Here is a 22,661-nt window from a genome sequence, read left to right on the forward strand (position 1 = left end):
AGCCAGATCGAGGCCCCTGTGGTGGATGATTGGATGAGGCGCTCGGAAGAGACGTGGAACGCTGCACACGTCCACCTGCAGCGGGCCATCCGTCGTCACAAGGCGAGCGCCGATCTCCACCGCAGTGAGGGGCCGGTGTACGCACCCGGAGATCGAGTCTGGCTCTCTACCAGAAACCTACCCCTCCGCCTGCCCTGCCGGAAGCTGGGTCGGCGGTTTGTGGGGCCCTTTAAAGTCCTGAGAAGATTGAACGAGGTGTATTATAGGTTACATCTGCCTGTTGAATATAAGAATATTAACCCCTCGTTCCATGTGTCTCTTCTCAGGCCGGTGGTAGCTGGTCCACTCCAGGAAGGTGAGATAGGAGAGACTCCTCCGCCCCCACTGGACATCGAGGGGGCTCCGGCGTACACCGTTCGGTCCATCTTGGACTCAAGACGCCGGATGGGGGGTCTCCAATATCTAGTGGAGTGGGAGGGGTACGGCCCGGAGGAGCGGTGCTGGGTGCCGCGGAGGGACATCCTAGACCCATCTCTCCTGTCGGAGTTCCACCGGGACCATCCCGCGCGCCCTGCTCCGCGCCCTCCTGGTCGTCCCCGAGGCCGGGGTCGGCGCGCAGGGGGGGGGTACTGTCACGGTTTCGGCCGAGGCTGCTCCTCCTCCTTGTTCGGGCAGGTTTCGGCGGTCGTCGTCCCCGGAGTACTAGCTGCCACCGATCTATGTTTCCTGTTCGTTTGTTTTTGTCTTGATGTTGTACACCTGTGTCTAGTTAGTCCTCATTAGTGTCCTATTTAGTTCTCGTTGTGTGTGTATGGTGTTGTGTGTGATTGCTCTTCTGTTTTGGTGTTCTGAGCTACGTACTTCCCTCCGTTGTTTGGAGAGGTTTTCGCACATGTTAGTGCTCCTTTTGTTTGACGCCTGTGTGCGCCTTTATTTCGCCTCCGGGCTTATTGTGCTCACTTACTACGTGAATAATTCACTAAAGTCTTTTGGACTTAGCTTCTGCGTCCTGCGCTTGATTCCTGCACCACACCCACCTTCAGCACCCCTGACACCGAGCTTAATGATGAGCTTGGACAGTAATATGGTGTTGAAGGCTGAGCTGTAGTCAATGAACAGCATTCTTACATAGGTATTCCTCTTTTCCAGATGGAATAGGACAATGTGCAGTGCAATGGCAATTGCGACTTCCATGGATCTATTGGGGGGGGTATACAAATTGCAGTGGGTCTAGGGTGTCAGAAGGTGATATGATCCTTAACCAGCCTCTCAAAGCACTTCATGATGACAGAAGTGAGTGCTACGGGGCGATAGTCATTTAGTTCAGTTACCTTCGCTTTCTTGGGTACAGGAACAATGGTGGACACCTTGATGCAAGTGTGGACAGCAGACTGGGATAGGGAGAGATTGAACATGTCCGTAAACACTCCAGCCAGCTGGTCTGCGCATGCTCTGAGGACGGGGCTAGGGATGCCATCTGGGCCGGTAGCCTTGCGAGGGTTAACACGGCGCTGTGTTTTCCTTGAAGCGGTCAAAGAAGGTGTTTAGCTTGTCTGGGAGCAAGACGTCAGTGTCCGCAACAAGGCTCATTTTCCCTTTATAATCCGTGATTGACTGGAGTCCCTGCCACAGATGTCTCGTGTCTGAGCCGTTGAATTGTGACTCCACATTGTCTCTGTGCTGATGTTTTGCCTGTTGATTGCCTTACGGAGGGCATAACTGGACTGTTTTTAGTCAACCATATTCCCAGTCACCTTGCCGTGGTTAAATGCCGTGGTTAAATGTGGTGGTTTGCGCTTTCAGTTTTGTGCTAATGCTGCCACCTATCCACGGTTTTTGGATTAGATCGATTTCAATCGTCACGGTGGGAGCAACATCCCCTATACACCTACTAATGAACTCGGTCACCGTGTCAATGTATACGTTTACGTATATGTTATTCTCAGAGGCAACCAGAACATATACCAGTCTGTGTGATCAAAACAATCTTGAATCATGGATTCCGATTTGTCAGACCAGCTTCGAACAGTCCTTACCATGCGTACTTCATGTTTGAGTTTCTGCCTTTAGGAAGGGAGGAGCAGAATGGAGGCGTGATCTGATTTGCAGAAGGGAGGGTGACTTAGGTCCTTGTAGCCGTCCCGGAAACAATGGTGAACAGTTTTTGATGCGTGAGTAGCACAGGCAATGTTGGTCAAACTTCGGTAGCATTTTCCTCAAACTTACTTTATTAAAGTACCCAGCTACAATAAATGCGGCCTCAGGATATGTGGTTTCCAGTTTGCACAAAATCCAGTCTACTTCCTTGAGAGCCATCGTGGTATCGGCTTGAGGGGGACTTTACACGGCTGTGACGATGACCGAAGAGAATTCTCTCGGATGGTAATGCGGTCTGCATTTGATGATGAGGTATTCTAGGTCGGGTGAACAAAAGGACTTGAGTTCCTGTACGTTACCACAATCACAACATGAGTAATTAATCAAGAAACGTACACATCAGCCTTTCTTTTTCCCGGAGAGTTCTTTATTCCTAGCTGCGTGATGTACTGAGAACCCAGCTGGCTGTATGGATGGGGACAGTATATCCGGAGAGAGCCATGATTCCGTGAAACAGAGTATGTTACAGTCCCTGATGTCTCTCTGGAAGGAGATCCTGGCCCTAATCTCGTCTACTTTATTGTCCAGGGACTGAACATCAGCGAGTAATATACTCAGAAGCTGTGGATGCATGCCTCCTGAGTTGGACTAAAAGTCCACTCTGAATACCTCTGCCGGCGACGTCTTGGAGCAGCCTCGGGGATAAGTGGAATCACCTTGGGGGGTACGAACAAAAGATCCAATTCAGGAAAGTCGTATTTCTGTTCGAAATGCTGGTGATTTAGCGTCGCTCTAATATCCAAAAGTTATTTCCGACTGTATGTAATAATTCAATAATAATAATAATAATAATAATAATAATAATAATATTGCAAAGTTGCTTAGGAGCCAGGAACCAGGCGCCCATGTCTATGGGCTCCATCTTTACCCAAATATTCTATTCACACAATGGCAGGAGTGATGCATGAATCATTTACAATTATTTTCCATATTCACTGACATTTCTGTGTATGCTGATTTCAAGGGTTAATAGGCCCAAATGGCTAAAAGAGAATGAGTAAGAATTGAATGCAGAATGGAATGAGTTATTATGAACCCCTGATGTATTGTCTAGAATACACATCAACAAAAATTTTAAAATGCATCTGATTAGTCTTCATTATGCTTTTCTGGGCAGTATCACGTTGACGTTGTTTCATTAGGCAATCATTACTATTTCTATGGATTTGTGCTCGATGACCGCGTTGTCCAACAGTTACCATGGCAACATATGGCATGGGTTGTTTTCTCAAGGGTCAGGTAGAGCCAAAGGCTCAGGTTCAGAAGCTACAGTAAAATGTATTAAATCGTTTTTTTCCCTCAATCTACACACAATTCCCCATAATGACATAGCAAAAACAGGTTTTTAGAGTATAACTTCCCTGTCAAAATAGAGGTTAAATAAAAATAAATCTCCACACACTATCAATGGAGTATTCCTATTATACACAACAAGTACCTGCAGCAGAGGCCAGCTGCAGCGGGGTCTCAGTGTAGTTATCTTCTCCATCCTGCAGGGCCCCCTCCACACTGGCTCGGCTATCCAGGAGCAACTGTGAGAGGAAGGGATGCCAGGAGGAAGGGAGAGGGGAGTGAGTGAAAGAAACACGTTACTGACAAGTTCAGCAAGGCACATGCCCAAATGCCTCTGTAAAATGACCTCCTCACAGTGGTATTCATTAGAACTATAATAGCCATACTTTTATTCAAGGTATCACTTTTGAGTTGTGGTTTTTCAGCTGAGATTTAGTTTGTTGTCGAGATGCCTGATTTGAGTAAACATTTCCTCTGGTGTACTACAAACAAGAACTGGCTTTCAGCCAGAACCACTTTGTGATTTTTATGCAAAATATATAAAACATCACAACTGTAGAGGACATCACAACATTGTTGAGAAAATCAGCAACCCTGGGGGTGTGTGTATCAGTCTGTGTGAGATTTTGTCTGTTCGCCTGAATGTACTTCACACCTTTGTTTAATTCCATAATAAACTTTAGGCGTGTAAGACATGGCTCAACCTAAAATGCAGTTTAGGCCACTCTCGTTCCATTGTTCTCTACACAGCAAATCTTTCAGTGTTAAATCAACACTGACAGTGTTACATTTAACACTGGTCCAGTGTCTATACGGGTCCACACTTTTCAGTCTTAAATTAACACACTGCTTAGTGTAAATACTTATTTGCATATTTCCCAGAGTGCTTTGCCATTTTGGGCGACCCGACTAAATTCACTTAGAAATGTGTGTTATTCGTATTGAAAGCAAGTCTAAGAAGCGGTAGATTTGTTCTATGCACGCTATTTCTATGCTTCCCGTTCTTAAGTCCTTTACTTTCATTTTTGTACACCAGCTTCAAACAGCTAAAAATGCAATTTTTTGGTTATGGAAAATATATTTCACAGAGGTTTAGATGGTACAATGATTCTCTACACTATAATTACTTGTTTTGTCACAATCTGAAATTAGGCAAACTATTAGAATTTTAGCAACCAGGAAATGGTGGAACAATTTCTGCATAGTGCATCTTTTAAATTATTTAACACAATACAAAACGTATTTCATGAGGCCTTATTTTGAGGGCCTAGTTTTACAGTGACCTGAAATTCATGGTTTATAGGCCACATCAGGCCTGCAAGTCACATTATGCTGGCTTGCAACGGGTTGGAATTGGTGTATTGGAATCCAGTGTAAAAAAAAAAGATGGTTTAACAGTGCGTTATTGTAAAAAAGCACGTCTTAAAACAAAGTTTATTTGGAATTTACAGCAACATACCGAACTTTTTTGTTTTTTATTTTTGTTTTACAGTAACCAGTAAGTCACCGTAAAAATAAGTTACAGTGTAGGTAACACTGGACAATTTTCTGTGTATATACAGTGCATTCGGAAAGTACTCAGACCACTTGACTTTTCCACATTTTGTTACTTTACAGCCTTATTCTAAAATTGATTAAAATACATTAGCTGCTGTCAAGGCAGCAGCTACTCTTCCTGGGGTCCAAAAATATTAAAGCATTACATTACATATAAAACAAAAGATAAAACAGTACATCATATAACATTATTACATGACTACATATCTAAAATACAACATGTTTAATACCACCAAACAACAATATCACAATGTGTGTCTCTTCACAGTCCCTGTTGTTCCATAAGGTGTATTTTTACCTGTTTTTTAAATCTGATTCTACTGCTTGCATCAGTTACCTGATGTGGAATAGAGTTCCATGTAGTCATGGCTCTATGTAGTACTGTGCGCCTCCCATAGTATATTCTGGACTTGGGGACTGTGAAGAGGCCTCTGGTGGCATGTCTTGTGGGGTATGCATGGGTGTCCGAGCTGTGTGCTAACATTTTAAACAGACAGCTCGGTGCTTTTAACATGTCAATACCTCTCACAAATACAAGTAGTGATGAAGTCAATCTCTCTTCCACTTTGAGCCATGAGAGATTGACATGCATATCATTAATGTTAGCTCTCCATGTACTTTTAAGGGCCAGCCCTGCTGCCCTGTTCGGAGCTAACTGCAATTTTACCAAGTCCCTCTTTATGGCACTTGACCACACTACTGAACCGTAGTCTAGGTGCAACAAAACCCGGGCCTGTATGGCCTGCCTTGTTGATAGTGTTGTTAACAAGGCAGAGCAGCGCTTTATTATGGACAGACTTCTCCCCATTTTAGCTATTGTTGCATCAATATGTTTTGACAGTGACAGTTTACAATCCAGGGTTACTCCAAGCAGTTTAGTCACCTCAACTTGCTCAATTTCCACATTATTCATTACGAGATGTAGTTGAGGTTTAGGGTTTAGAGAATGATTTGTCCCAAATACAATGCTTTTAGTTTTTGAAATATTTAGGACTTACTTATTCCTTGTTACACATTCCGAAACTAACTGCAGCTGTTTGTTACATGTTGCAGTTATTTCAGTTGCTGTAGTAGCAGACGTGTATAGTGTTGAGTCATCTGCATACAGAGACACACTGCCATTACTCAATGCCGGTGGCATGTCGTTAGTAAAGATTGAAAGAAGTAAGGGGCCTAAACAGCTACCCTGGGGAATTCCTGATTCTACCTGGATTACGTTTGAGAGGCTTCTATTAAAGAACAACTTCTGTGTTCTGTTAGACAGGTAACTCTTTATCCACATTATAGCAGGGGGTGTAAAGCCATAACACAAGTTTTTCCAGCAGCAGACTATGATCGACAATGTCAAAAGCTGCACATGGCCTCTCCTATCATTGCTACGCTGACGATACACAACTAATCTTCTCCTTTCCCCCTTCTGATAACCAGGTGGCGAATCGCATCTCTGCATGTCTGGCAGACATATCAGTATGGATGTCGGATCACCACCTCAAGCTGAACCCTGGCAAGACGGAGCTGCTCTTCCTCCCGGGGAAGGACTGCCCGTTCCATGATCTCGCCATCACGGTTGACAACTCCGTTGTGTCCTCCTCCCAGAGTGCGAAGAGCCTTGGCGTGACCCTGGACAACACCCTGTCGTTCTCCGCTAACATCAAGGCGGTGACCCGATCCTGCAGGTTCATGCTCTACAACATTCGGAGAGTACGACCCTGCCTTACACAGGAAGCGGCACAGGTCCTAATCCAGGCACTTGTCATCTCCCATCTGGATTACTGCAACTCGCTGTTGGCTGGCCTCCCTGCCTGTGCCATTAAACCCCTACAACTCATCCAGAATGCCGCAGCCCGTCTGGTGTTCAACCTTCCCAAGTTCTCTCACGTCACCCCCCTCCTCCGCACACTCCACTGGCTTCCAGTTGAAGCTCGCATCCGCTACAAGACCATGGTGCTTGCCTATGGAGCAGTGAGGGGAACGGCACCTCTGTACCTTCGGGCTCTGATCAGTCCCTACACCCAAACGAGGGCATTGCGTTCATCCACCTCTGGCCTGCTGGCTCCACTTCCTCTGCGGAAGCATAGTTCCCGCTCAGCCCAGTCAAAACTGTTCGCTGCTCTGGCACCCCAATGGTGGAACAAGCTCCCTCACGACGCCAGGACAGCGGAGTCACTCACCACCTTCCGGAGACATTTGAAACCCCACCTCTTTAAGGAATACCTGGGATAGGATAAAGTAATCCTTCTACCCCCCCCAAAAAAATAAAAAATTGTAAAGTGGTTATCCCACTGGCTATAGGGAGAATGCACCAATTTGTGAGTCGCTCTGGATAAGAGCGTCTGCTAAATGACGTAAATGTGCCCTTGAGCAAGGCACTTAACCCTAATTGCTCCTGTAAGTCACTCTGGATAAGAGCGTCTGCTAAATGACTAAAATGTAAATGTAAATGTAAGTCTAACAAGACAGCCCCCACAATCATTTTATCATCAATTTCTCTCAGCAAATCATCAGTAATTTGTCTAAGTGCTGTGCTTGTTGAGTGTCCTTCCCTATAAGCGTGCTGAAAGTCTGTTGTCAGTTTGTTTACTGTGAAATAGCATTGCACCTGGTCAAACACAATTTTTTCCAGAAGTTTACTAAGGGTTGGTAACAGGCTGATTGTTTGGCTATTTGAGTCAGTAAAGGGGGCTTTACTATTCTTGGGTAGCGGAATTACTTTAGCTTCCCTCCAGGCCTGAGGGCAGACATTTTCCAGTAGGCTTAAATTGAATATGTGGCAAATAGTAGTGGCAATATTGTCCGCTATTATCCTCAGTAATTTTCCATCCAGATAGTCAGACCCCGGTGGCTTGTCATTGTTGATAGACAACAATAATTGTTTCACCTCTTCCAAACTGACTTTACGGAATTGTTGACTTTCATAATTTGGTCAGATATACTTGGATGTGTAGTGTCAGCATTTGTTGCTGGCATGTCATATCAAAGTTTGCTTATCTTGCCAATGAAGAAGTCATTAAAGTGGTTGTCAATGTCAGTGGGTTTTGTGATGAATGAGCCATCTGATTCAATGAATGATGGAGCCGAGTTTGCCTTTTTTCCCAACATTTCATTTAAGGTGCTCAAAGATTATTACTATCATTCTTTATATCATATTTTTTTCATAGTATAGTTTATTTTCATTTAGTTTAGTCACATGATTTCTTAAATTTGCAGTATGTTTGCCAATTATTTGAACTGCCAGACTTATTTGCCATACCTATTGCCTCATTCCTCTCAACCATACAATTTTTTAATTCCTCATCAATCCAAGGGGATTTAACAGTTTTTACAGTCGTTTTCTTAATGGGTGCGTTCTTATTAGTAACTGGAATAAGCAATTTCATAAATGTGTCATGTGCAGCGTTCTGGTTTCTCCTCATTACACACCACAGACCAGCAAATATTGTTTACATCATCAACATATGGATCACTACAAAACGTATTGTATGACCTCTTATACACTATATTAGGTCCAGCCTTTGGAACTTTGGTTTTCCTAGATATAGATACTATATTGTGATCACTACATCCTGTGGATTTGGATACTGCTTTAAAGCAAATTTCTGCAGCTTTAGTAAAGTTGTGATCAATACATGTGCTGTTTGTAAATACCCTGGTAGGTTGACTGACAACCTGAACCAGGTTCCAGGCACTGGTTACAGTTTGACGTTTTTTCTTGAATGGGCAGCTTGATGAGAGCCAGTCAATATTTAAATCACCCAGAAAATATAGCAAGCATTTCACACATATTATCCAGATACTGACTGTTAACACTTGGTGGTCTATAGCAGCTTCCCACGAGAATGGGCTTTAGGTGAGGCAGATGAACCTGTAGCCATATTACTTCAACAATATTTAACATGAGATCGTCTCTAAGCTTTACAGGAATGTGGTTCTGAATATAGACCGCAATTACGCCCCCGTTGGCATTTCTGTATTTTCGGTAGATGTTATAGGGGGACATAAATTAAGATACTTACATTGTGTCTGCCAACTCCCCTAGGATAATGTACATTTGATGCAGCATTATGACGACTCATTGTCACAATGGTAGGGATTAACTGAGCTGGTCTTGAGTCATTGATAAGTCATTGTTTCAATGCAGCCTTGAAATACGTGGACAGGTGAGTCCAGGTGACAAGATGACTTGGATGGACTCATTCCTGTATAGTATCTTCCGTTTCCAGAAGGTGTCAAAGGTGTCAAAGTTATCTATAAAAGTGATTCCAGCAGAGCTACAGTAGTATTTTAGCCAGATGTGTAATGCCAGTAGTCTGCTGAATCTTTCACACCCACTGCCCAACGATGGTACTGGACCTGAAATTATTTTCAGATGTTCCGAGCTAGCCCTCCTTATGTCGTTTGACCCCACATGGACTATGACAGCGTCAGCTCCCGGTATCTGTCATAGAACAGTCGGAAGTAGCCTTGTGATGTCCTATACTCGTGCTCCTGGGTAGCACAGGGTTTTTGCATTGGGAACCGAGATCTTTCTCACCATATACAACTTGAGATGACTAAGATGGGAGAACAATCTCTACAGCACTTCATCAATCTGGGCTTTATGGGACAGTGGCCAGACGAAAACCACTCCTGAGACAAAGGCACATGACAGAACAACTGGAGTTTGCAAAAAGGCACATGAAAGACAGAGCATAAGGCAAAAGATTATGTTGTCTGATGAGACAAAAATTTAACTATTTGGCCTGAATGCAAGGCGCTATGTCTGGAGAAAACCAGGCACAGCTCGTCACCCGTCTAACACCATCCCTACCATGAAGCATGGTGGTGGCATTACCATGCTATGGGTTTGCTTTTCAGCTGCAGGGACTGAGAGACTGGTAAGGATAGAGGGAACAATGAATCTAGCCATATACAGGCAAATCCTTGATGACACCTGCTTCAGAGCACAAACAACCTTAGACTGGGGCAAAGATTTACGTTTTAACAGGACAATGACCCCAAGCATACAGCCAAAGCAACACTGGAATGGCTTCAGAATAAGAATGTGAAAGTCATTGAGTGGCCCAGCCAAATCCCAGACTTAAATCCCATTGAAAATCTGTGGAAAGACTTGAATTGCTGTTCACCGCCGCACCTCATCTAAAGAAATGGACTAAAAAGTGTATTCTTTGACTGGAAGGAGAGCAGGTACACAAATTGTTTAGAGTGAATTGTTTGTTGCAGAAAGTTACTTTTAAAAGGCTAGAGTATATTTGTTTCATTTTATTTGGGTGTTTTGGGTGTATTTACCAACGGCCTGTATAGGTCCGGTTCAATACATCAGCTATTGTCTCGTCTTTTTTTACTGTGCCTATAAATCGTTATCTCTGCGACACAGATTCTGTTGCTATGACTATAGAGAAGAAGTGGCTCCTCTTAGCAAACAGATAGGCCAAATGGAGAGAAGCGGCCTGTGGTGAGTGAGGGTTCTTTGGCGTTGAAAAGCCCGACCCAAATCCAGTTTTCGAACAGCTTTGCCCTCCTGGCTTCGGAGGTTCCAGTGCCATCGTCCCACTATCCTGACTCCTATCCAGGGGGATTCTGCCTCGGATTTTGCCTTGGACTCGGCTCACCGGACCTCGAGGGTGATAGTGGGTGATCTTAATCTAGAATGGTTGATGCCAGTATCTAATGGGCTGAAAGATATTTGTACTGAGCTAAATCTAACACAGCTGATACCTAAACCAACTCGCCCCAACTTTAAACACCTGGAAAAATCGACTATTTTAGATATTATTCCAACAAATGCCCCTCATAAATTTACAGCCAATGGGATATTTGCCAATGAGTTCAGTGACCATTGTTGGTTGCCTGTATGAGAGATGTTAATCTTCCTTAAATCTCACTCACACATTATTACAAAGAGACATTTTGGGAATTTTAATTAGCAAAAGATGTTGCCTGAGCTGGGGTTGAGTGACTGGGATATTGTGTCAACTATCACTGACTCGGATCAGGCCCTTAATATATTTATTTCCCTGTATAACTCTGTTGCAGATAAACATGTGCAACAGAGTAATCCTTGGTTTACACATTAATTGTCTGAGAAATTCCAGAAAATGAAAATGTTGACTTTCTGGAAAGTGGTCAAATCTTTTAAACAAAACTCCACCCCCTCATTGCTCCAGCAGGTTTTGACAGCCTCGGGGCCCATTCTAGACACAATTGAAATTTGTGATGTTTTTAATAAACATTTGTCTTCAGCTGGCCAACTGTTTGAAATAATAGTCTCAGGAAATTAATCTCATCCCACTGGAGGGATGCCTTTACATTTTACATTTGAGATTTTAGTCATTTAGCAGACGCTCTTATCCAGAGCCACTTACAGTTAGTGAGTGCATACATTTACATACCTTTAGTCACCTCAGAACAGATTGTAGAGAATAATACACTAACAGACTCGCATACTTTCTTTTCATTTCAACCCTTTAATGTCTATGATGTACTAAGTGCTTCACTAAAGGTTGATGTAGAAAAAAACAGGGTCTGATTCACTTGATCCCTTCTTACTGCAGCCCTCTGCCCCACTTATTGCAGAACCACTGACCTATATCTTTTACTTGACAATTGTTTCTGGAGTTATCCCTAAGATTTGGAAAGCGACACATGTCCTCCTCCTACATAAAATAGGAGATCCTTCTGACTTAGATAACTACCATCCAATTTTCAAATTATCTTGCCTTTCCAACATTTTAGAATCCCTGACTATCTTTCAGCTAAGAACGTTTTTAACTTCACTCTATTCTTAATGTGCACCAATTCAGTTTTAAATCTGTACATTACAGTTTTAGCAGCTACGCTTGTTTTTAGATGTGTTAAATTGCCTGGATCATAAAAAACAGTGTGCTGCTTTATTTATAGACCTTTCCCAGGCCTTCGATACCATTGACCATCACATTCTTATTCAAAGGTTGAATGAAATAGGCCTGGATCAGGTTTATTGCAAGTGGTTTGAAAATGATCTGTCAGACAGGACTCAATGTGTGATCTCTGATGGTTTTAGTCTACTTTCCTGGATATTACAAAATGTGTACCACAGGGGTCGGTACAGGGACCTGTTCTCTTTACTATTTATATCAATAATATTGCTCTATCTGTTAAAACTTGTAATATTCATCTGCATGCAGATGAAACTGGTATGTATGCCATTGTATGCCATATGTTAGAGCTGCAATCTGACCTTGTTATCTTACAGAAAGCCCTGGTCGGTTTAAAACTTTTACTTAATGAAAGGCAATACTAAATACATGTTGTTCTCTAGTTCTCTTAATGTTTGAAAAACGTATGGATGAGATAGTTAAAAAGCTAAGATTTAAAAGGGGCTTCTTTTTTAGAAATAGATCTTGCCTCTCCCCAAATACAGTATCAGGAAGCAGATTGTACAGTCAACTTTCCTGCCAGTTCTTGGTTATGGTGACACCATTTACCAGATTGCTGCAGCCACAACTCATAAACCTTTGTATGCCGTCTACCATAGCACCATTCGTTTTATCATTGATGACAGTTTTAATACTCATCACTGCATCCTGTATCAAAAAGTTGTCTGGTCCTCATTAAAGTCCCATATACAGTGAGGGAAAAAAAGTATTTGATCCCCTGCTGATTTTGTACGTTTGCCCACTGACAAAGACATGATCAGTCTATAATTTTAATGGTAGGTTTATTTGAACAGTGAGAGACAGAATAACAACAACAAAAATCCAGAAAAACGCATGTCAAACATTTTATAAATTGATTTGCATTTTAATGAGGGAAATAAGTATTTGACCCCTCTGCAAAACATTACTTAGTACTTGGTGGCAAAACCCTTGTTGGCAATCACAGAGGTCAGACGTTTCTTGTAGTTGGCCACCAGTTTTGCACACATCTCAGGAGGGATTTTGTCCCACTCCTCTTTGCAGATCTTCTCCAAGTCATTAAGATTTTGAGGCTGACGTTTGGCAACTCAAACCTTCAGCTCCCTCCACAGATTTTCTATGGGATTAAGATCTGGAGACTGGCTAGGCCACTCCAGGACCTTAATGTGCTGCTTCTTGAGCCACTCCTTTGTTGCCTTGGCCGTGTGTTTTGGGTCATTGTCATGCTGGAATACCCATCCACGACCCATTTTCAGGGGGGGGTTCTCACCCAAGATTTGACGGTACATGGCCCCGTCCATTGTCTCTTTGCTGCGGTGAAGTTGTCCTGTCCCCTTAGCAGAAAAACACCCCCAAAGCATAATGTTTCCACCTCCATGTTTGACGGTGTGGATGGTGTTCTTGGGGTCATAGGCAGCATTCCTCCTCCTCCAAACACGGCGAGTTGAGTTGATGCAAAAGATCTCCATTTTGGTCTCATCTGACCACAACACTTTCACCCAGTTCTCCTCTGAATCATTCAGATGTTCATTGGCAAACTTCAGACGGGCCTGTATATGTGCTTTCTTGAGCAGGGGGAACCTTGGGGCGCTGCAGGATTTCAAACCTTCACGGCGTAGTGTGTTACCAATTGTTTTCTTGGTGACTATGGTCCCAGCTGCCTTGAGATCATTGACAAGATCATCCCGTGTAGTTCTGGGCTGATTCCTCACCGTTCTCATGATCATTTCAACTCCACGAGGTGAGATGTTGCATGGAGCCCCAGGCCGAGTGAGATTGACAGTACTTTTGTGTTTCTAACATTTGCGAATAATCGCACCAACTGTTGTCACCTTCTCACCAAGCTGCTTGGCGATGGTCTTGTAGCCCATTCCAGCCTTGTGTAGGTCTACAATCTTGTCCCTGACATCCTTGGAGAGTTCTTTGGTCTTGGCCATGGTGGAGAGTTTGGAATCTGATTGATTGATTGCTTCTGTGGACAGGTGTATTTTATACAGGTAACAAGCTGAGATTAGGAGCACTCCCTTTAAGAGTGTGCTCCTAATCTCAGCTCGTTACCTGTATAAAAGCCACCTGGGAGCCAGAAATCTTTCTGATTGAGAGGGGGTCAAATACTTATTTCCCTCATTAAAATGCAAATCAATTTATAACATGTTTTACATGCGTTTTCAGGATTTTTTGGTTGTTATTCTGTCTCTCACTGTTCAAATAAACCTACCATTAAAATTATAGACTGATCATTTCTTTGTCAGTGGGCAAACGTACAAAATCAGCAGGGGATCAAGTACTTTTTTCCCTCACTGTATCAATTCATTACTCCTTTTTTGTTTACAAAGCACTACTACACAAATTCCAACTTACCTAACTAAATTGTTAAAGTATAAAAAAAAAAACATCAGATACGAAATCCGCTTACAGGGTTGGTTAACTCTTGTGGTCTCTCGGGTCTCCACCGAATTAGGTAAATCCACTTTTAGTTTTAATTCACCTCATTAATGGAACCAACTGCAAACTACATTGCAATTCAACATTTTGATTCCACTTGGGCAATGTAAAATATTGATTGGGGAACTATTTGCTAAGGAATGTGTCTGTTTTTCTTGATAGTTTGTTGTGCTGCATTTTAGTTTGTTTTTGTATTATCTGAGTTTGATTTGATTTTGTTTGAATTGTACTGTATGTGCAGGGCTCCGTTGCAAAAGAGACCCTGGTCTCAATTGTGACTCCCTGTTTAAATAAAGCTAACAAATGTTGTTGTTTTTTATAACATAACAGAGCTTGAGAAAATCTGCAAAGAAGAATAGAAGAAAATCCCCAAATCAAGATGTGCAAAGTTGATACTGACGACTCAAAGCTGTAATTGCCGCCTGTCTTTCATTTTCAATGCATTTGCAAAAATTTCTAAAAACATGTTTTCACGTTGTCATCATTGGGTATTGTGTGTAGGTAGGTGAGAGAAAAAAAATATTTAATCCATTTTGAATTCAGGCTGTAACACAACAACATTTAGAATAAGTCAATAATTATGAATACTTTCTGAAGGCACTGTAAATCGCTTTGTTTAACAAGTTAATAGATGTGGAGAGAAAGCCTCAACGGGGGATAATCATTGCTCTGAAAAACATTTGGGGAGCTAGATCATGCCAAGCCAGATGGACCACAGGTGTCATACCAGATGCATTTCTGTATTTAGGAAATGGATGATCTCTGTCTTATCATAACACACTCTCCGAGAAATAACAGGGATTAATCAGAAAGTCAATCTATTAATCAGCAATTTTATTTATTTCATTCTGTCTGTCAGTCTGTTGTCACATGAAAATATAAAGTCATTTATCAAACATATACTATGTGACTATGCAGCTCTCTTTGAATTATATCTGAGCTCCCTGAGTGGGAATATAGGTCTATGGAATCTTCTGACTCATCACCATCACCAGCGGCGACGGGCAGGCCCTCAAAGAAAGGCATTATGACATACAGTATAAAAAATAAACAGTTTTAAGTGAGAATATTTGCCAAGGTTTTCCAGCACACAGCTGATGAATTATGAATTAGGCTGTTTGAGAAGGTTTGAATCCTAAGCAACTTGCCTACACAGTTTGAATTACAATATCAACATAGCTACTGTATTAGGTCAAAGCTGTGGTGCTGGAAAACCTTGGTAGAGCATGGGTGGAATAGGCATTGTCGTGCTCCTGAATTTCCTTTTTCGGATTCAGACCAATGCCTATACCCACATAGTTTGTTTTAATTTCAATGGTTATACAACATTATAATACAGCTTAACATATGCTCTCCTCATGAACCCTCACAATGTTGTACGTTTTATTTATTGTATTTATTGATAAGATCCCAGCTCATAATCCTACTGATCATTTGTATTTGTATTTATTAGGGATCCCCATTAGCTGCTGCCAAGGCAGCTACTCTTCCTGGGGTCCAAAAATATTAAAGCACTTACATTACATATAAAACAAAAGATAAAACAGTACATCATATAACATTATTACATGACTACATATCTACAATGCAACATGTTTAATACCACCAAACAACAATATCACAATGTGTGTCTCTTCACAGTCCCTGTTGTTCCATAAGGTGTATTTTTACCTGTTTTTTTAAATCTGATTCTACTGCTTGCATCAGTTACCTGATGTGGAATAGAGTTCCATGTAGTCATGGCTCTATGTAGTACTGTGCGCCTCCCATAGTATATTCTGGACTTGGGGACTGTGAAGAGGCCTCTGGTGGCATGTCTTGTGGGGTATGCATGGGTGTCCGAGCTGTGTGCTAACATTTTAAACAGACAGCTCGGTGCTTTTAACATGTCAATACCTCTCACAAATACAAGTAGTGATGAAGTCAATCTCTCTTCCACTTTGAGCCATGAGAGATTGACATGCATATCATTAATGTTAGCTCTCCATGTACTTTTAAGGGCCAGCCCTGCTGCCCTGTTCGGAGATAACTGCAATTTTACCAAGTCCCTCTTTATGGCACTTGACCACACTACTGAACCGTAGTCTAGGTGCAACAAAACCCGGGCCTGTAGGGCCTGTCTTGTTGATAGTGTTGTTAACAAGGCAGAGCAGCGCTTTATTATGGACAGACTTCTCCCCATTTTAGCTACTGTTGCATCAATATGTTTTGACAGTGACAGTTTACAATCCAGGGTTACTCCAAGCAGTTTAGTCACCTCAACTTGCTCAATTTCCACATTATTCATTACGAGATGTAGTTGAGGTTTAGGGTTTAGAGAATGATGCTTTTAGTTTTTGAAATATTTAGGACTTACTTATTCAGGACTGACTAACTGCAGCTGTTTGTTAAATGTTGCAGTTATTTCAGTTGCTGTAGTAGCAGACGTGTATAGTGTTGAGTCATCTGCATACATAGACACACTGCCATTACTCAATGCCAGTGGCATGTCGTTAGTAAAGATTGAAAAAAGTAAGGGGCCTAAACAGCTACCCTGGGGAATTCCTGATTCTACCTGGATTACGTTTGAGAGGCTTCTATTAAAGAACACCTTCTGTGTTCTGTTAGACAGGTAACTCTTTATTCACATTATAGCAGGGGGTGTAAAGCCATAACACAAGTTTTTCCAGCAGCAGACTATGATCGATAATGTCAAAAGCTGCACTGAAGTCTAACAAGACAGCCCCCACAATCATTTTATCATCAATTTCTCTCAGCAAATCATCAGTAATTTGTCTAAGTGCTGTGCTTGTTGAGTGTCCTTCCCTATAAGCGTGCTGAAAGTCTGTTGTCAGTTTGTTTAGTGTGAAATAGCATTGCACCTGGTCAAACACAATTTTTTCCAGAAGTTTACTAAGGGTTGGTAACAGGCTGATTGTTTGGCTATTTGAGCCAGTAAAGGGGGCTTTACTATTCTTGGGTAGCGGAATTACTTTAGCTTCCCTCCAGGCCTTAGGGCAGACATTTTCCAGTAGGCTTAAATTGAAAATGTGGCAAATAGTAGTGGCAATGTTGTCCGCTATTATCCTCAGTAATTTTCCATCCAGATAGTCAGACCCCGGTGGCTTGTCATTGTTGATAGACAACAATAATTGTTTCACCTCTTCCAAACTGACTTTACGGAATTGTTGACTTTCATAATTTGGTCAGATGTACTTGGATGTGTAGTGTCAGCATTTGTTGCTGGCATGTCATATCAAAGTTTGCTTATCTTGCCAATGAAGAAGTCATTAAAGTGGTTGTCAATATCAGTGGGTTTTGTGATGAACGAGCCATCTGATTCAATGAATGATGGAGCCGAGTTTGCCTTTTTTCCCAACATTTCATTTAAGGTGCTCAAAGATGATTACTATCATTCTTTATATCATTTTTTTTCATAGTATAATTTATTTTCATTTAGTTTAGTCACATGATTTCTTAAATTTCCTCATCAATCCAAGGGGATTTAACAGTTTTTACAGTCGTTTTCTTAATGGGTGCGTTCTTATTAGTAACTGGAATAAGCAATTTCATAAATGTGTCATGTGCAGCGTTCTGGTTTCTCCTCATTACACACCACAGACCAGCAAATATTATTTACATCATCAACATATGGATCACTACAAAACGTATTGTATGACCTCTTATACACTATATTAGGTCCAGCCTTTGGAACTTTGGTTTTCCTAGATACAATATAGTATCTATATCACTACATCCTGTGGATTTGGATACTGCTTTAAAGCAAATTTCTGCAGCTTTAGTAAAGATGTGATCAATACATGTGCTGTTTGTAAATACCCTGGTAGGTTGACTGACAACCTGAACCAGGTTCCAGGCACTGGTTACAGTTTGACGTTTTTTCTTGAATGGGCAGCTTGATGAGAGCCAGTCAATATTTAAATCACCCAGAAAATATAGCAAGCATTTCACACATATTATCCAGATACTGACTGTTAACACTTGGTGGTCTATAGCAGCTTCCCACGAGAATGGGCTTTAGGTGAGGCAGATGAACCTGTAGCCATATTACTTCAACAATATTTAATATGAGATCGTCTCTAAGCTTTACAGGAATGTGGTTCTGAATATATATGAGTCTCCTGAGTGGCGCAGTGGTCTAAGGCACTGCATCGCAGTGCTAACTGTGCCACTAGAGATCCTGGTTCGAATCCAGGCTCTGTCGCAGCCGGCCGCGACCGGGAGACTCATGGGCGGCGCACAATTGGCCCAGCGTCGTCCAGGGTAGGGGAGGGAATGGCCGGCAGGGATGTAGCTCAGTTGATAGAGCATGGCGTTTGCAACGCCAGGGTTGTGTGTTTGATTCCCACGGGGGGCCAGTAAAAAAAAAAAATTGTATTCACTAACTGTAAGTCGCTCTGGATAAGAGCGTCTGCTAAATGACGTAAATGTAATGTAAATGTAAATATAGACCGCAATTACGCCCCCGTTGGCATTTCTGTATTTTCGGTAGATGTTATAGGGGGACATAAATTAAGTTACTTACATTGTGTCTGCCAACTCCCCTAGGATAATGTACATTTGATGCAGCATTATGACGACTCATTGTCACAATGGTAGGGATTAACTGAGCTGGTCTTGAGTCATTGATAAGTCATTGTTTCAATGCAGCCTTGAAATACGTGGACAGGTGAGTCCAGGTGACAAGATGACTTGGATGGACTCATTCCTGTATAGTATCTTCCATTTCCAGAAGGTGTCAAAGGTGTCAAAGTTATCTATAAAAGTGATTCCAGCAGAGCTACAGTAGTATTTTAGCCAGATGTGTAATGCCAGTAGTCTGCTGAATCTTTCACACCCACTGCCCAACGATGGTACTGGACCTGAAATTATTTTCAGATGTTCCGAGCTAGCCCTCCTTATGTCGTTTGACCCCACATGGACTATGACAGCGTCAGCTCCCGGTATCTGTCATAGAACAGTCGGAAGTAGCCTTGTGATGTCCTATACTCGTGCTCCTGGGTAACACAGGGTTTTTGCATTGGGAACCGAGATCTTTCTCACCATGTACAGTGAGGGAAAAAAGTATTTGATCCACTGCTGATTTTGTACGTTTGCCCACTGACAAAGAAATGATCAGTCTATAATTTTAATGGTAGGTTTATTTGAACAGTGAGAGACAGAATAACAACAACAAAATTCAGAAAAACGCATGTAAAACATGTTATAAATTGATTTGCATTTTAATGAGGGAAATAAGTATTTGACCCCCTCTCAATCAGAAAGATTTCTGGCTCCCAGGTGTCTTTTATACAGGTAACGAGTTGAGATTAGGAGCACACTCTTAAAGGGAGTGCTCCTAATCTCAGCTTGTTACCTGTATAAAAGACACCTGTCCACAGAAACAATCAATCAATCAGATTCCAAACTCTCCACCATGGCCAAGATCAAAGAGCTCTCCAAGGATGTCAGGGACAAGATTGTAGATTTACACAAGGCTGGAATGGACTTCAAGACCATCGCCAAGCAGCTTGGTGAGAAGGTGACAACAGTTGGTGCGATTATTCGCAAATGGAAGAAACACAAAAGTACTGTCAATCTCCCTCGGCCTGGGGCTCCATGCAAGATCTCACCTCGTGTAGTTGCAATGATCATGAGAACGATGAGGTATCAGCCCAGAACTACACAGGAGGATCTTGTCAATGATCTCAAGGCAGCTGGGACCATAGTCACCAAGAAAACAATTGGTAACACACTACGCCGTGAAGGACTGAAATCCTGCAGCGCCCGCAAGGTCCCCCTGCTCAAGAAAGCACATATACATGGCCGTCTGAAGTTTGCCAATGAACATCTGAATGATTCAGAGGAGAACTGGGTGATCCGAGTGTTGTGGTCAGATGAGACCAAAATCGAGCTCTTTGGCATCAACACAACTCGCTGTGTTTGGAGGAGGAGGAATGCTGCCTATGACCCCAAGAACACCATCCCCACGTCAAACATGGAGGTGGAAACATTATGCGTTCGGCTACTGGGGTGAAGAAAAATAAAAAGTAGGCGGGCGTGGATACCCCAGTAGCTTGTGCGGTCCACATTGTCCCGGAACAAAGCAAAGTAAACACAGCTCCTGCAGTGCTGGAAATGTTCATTACCGAACTCCATTTGAGACTGCCAAGCCAGCTAGGCTAGCTGGGCTTCCGTGTATCTCCCCCAATGCGGAATCTAGCAGGATCCCGGGACAGACAGCAGCGCTCACAGCAACTAAGCCCAACAGAGCCGCAGTATCCAAAATAAAATAAAAGTATATAAAAACAAAATTTACAAGGAAACACTGTCAGCTTTACAAAAACAATAAACTGAGGTCTCTCGTTCAGCTTTCAGAGTTCAAGTAGTATTACAAGCCACAGAATAATGTATGGAATTCGACTCATCTAACTTCACTCGTAGATTTAAAGAATATAGTCCAATCGGGATAAATAATAATTTGATGTTATTCCATGCCTTGGACTTGCAGCATTGGCTCAATAAAGCTGCAGTACATTTTAAAAAACGATCAACAAAAGTCATGTAAAATGTCAGGCTATGTTTTATTAATGGGGACGTCAGCGTCAATATGTTCAGAGCAGTAAATTATTCATTGAATGTTGATTGAACATTCAGTGCCAGATCTGAGCTTATACCACAAACAGAGTTCAGAGAGGCAGAGTAGGGAAACAATGGCTGATGACTAATGGTCATGTAATTCATAATTATTCATAAATACTTTAACAATTCTGCATGACCTAGCTTACAAAGCACACTCATTCTATTGGATACACACGTGGTGCTTTGAACATACTCAAATGTTTTAGAGTATGTGGGAATACGTTTGTGTAAATTGTGTGTAATTATAAGATGCAGGGCTCCCTTGCAAAATGGGACTCCCTGTTAAAATAAAGGTAAAAAAGATAGCTATAATTTGGAAATGTTCACTTAGGGGTGTACTCACTTTTGTTGCCAGCGGTTAAGACATGAATGGCCGTGTGTTGTGTTATTTTGAGGGGACAGCAAATGTACACTGTTATACAAGCTGTACACTCACTACTTTACATTGTAGCAAAGTGTCATTTCTTCAGTGTTGTCACATGAAAAGATATACTCAAATATTTACAAAAATGTGAGGGGTGTACTCACTTTTGTGAGATACTGTATGTGGGTGTTGGCTATCGCCGGTTAACAATTGATCTGATTTAATTACAGTCAGTTCATTCAACTATGGTAGATAAACAACCACATATTACAGTCATAACAAGTTTTTTTTTAATGTGTTACCGTTACTGAGAATGTTGTTGCAGTGAAAGCGTGTACTTGCACATTGATTTTGTGTTTCGAAAATACAAAATTCATAAAATAACTGTATTTTGATTAAATACAACACTTAGCTAAAGTATTTGGTATTTTATTTTGATACATTGGTCTTGAGAGTATTTTGTGATTGTAACAAGATAGTACCTTTGCTCATCTCTGACTGTAAAGCCAAATATATTTGACAATGGGTAACAAGGAGTTGGCAATTGCACGATAGCACAAACAGACTGGCACATTCTTATTATTTAAAAAAAAAACTTTTAATTTTAGGATATAAGCACTTAATGTAACATGCTACCAACACTACACACGCATGCCAAAAGCAAGTAAAAATATGCGAGGAAAAGGGGAACAACAAACATTGTTACAACACAACACAAAACAACACAACACAAGACAGGGGTTGTCTGCTTCTCTCTACACTATCCCAACAATACACATCTATTTATCACTGATAGGCGGATCCAATGTGGTCGCCACCGTGTTCCCGGGAGACATTGTGTTTGGCAACACTGACCTCACTGTTGATGTCGGCCCCAGCGTCCAGCAGCATCTTAACCATGGCCTCGTCTCCCCGCACACAGGCATACATGAGTGGTGTCATCCCCTAGAGGGGAGAGATGAAGAGAAAAAGGTCATAGTACCATCTCAGCTGCATCCCTTGATGTCAATGATATTGTATGCTCGCTAGATAAAAAGCAGCATTGTATTGCCTTGTTTATTGACCTGTCAAAGGCACTCATTGTTATTGAACAGACTGTATCGGTTGGACATGATAGCAACGCATGCAGTTGGTCCAGAAATTACCTTATGGGCAGACCTCAATGTATTGTTGCTGACTGTATCAATTCGCAATTCCTTGAGGGTAGTAAATGTGTACGCCAAGGGTCCATTTAAAGGCCTGCACTATTCACATTATATATAAATAATGTTGGTTCTTCATTAAAAAATGATAAACTTCAGTTTTATGCTGATGACACTTCTCTGTGAACC

General features: G+C 41.9%; 1 protein-coding gene across 1 annotated transcript in view; it reads right to left on the reverse strand.

The window, feature by feature from the left end:
* The window catches only part of LOC311146884 (ankyrin repeat and BTB/POZ domain-containing protein 3-A-like), a 294,967-nt gene that overhangs the window by 61,486 nt on the left and 210,820 nt on the right, over positions 1-22,661 (reverse strand). Inside the window, exons 6-7 of the mRNA XM_084183500.1 lie at positions 22,186-22,275; positions 3,596-3,689 (exon numbers count right to left, since the gene is read on the reverse strand). Of these exons, the coding sequence (XP_084039626.1) occupies positions 3,596-3,689; positions 22,186-22,275 (184 nt within the window). The remainder of the gene's footprint in view (positions 1-3,595; positions 3,690-22,185; positions 22,276-22,661) is intronic.

The sequence above is a fragment of the Coregonus lavaretus genome, assembly GCF_964263955.1.
Source record: "Coregonus lavaretus genome assembly, chromosome: 19".
NCBI lineage: Eukaryota > Metazoa > Chordata > Actinopteri > Salmoniformes > Salmonidae > Coregonus > Coregonus lavaretus.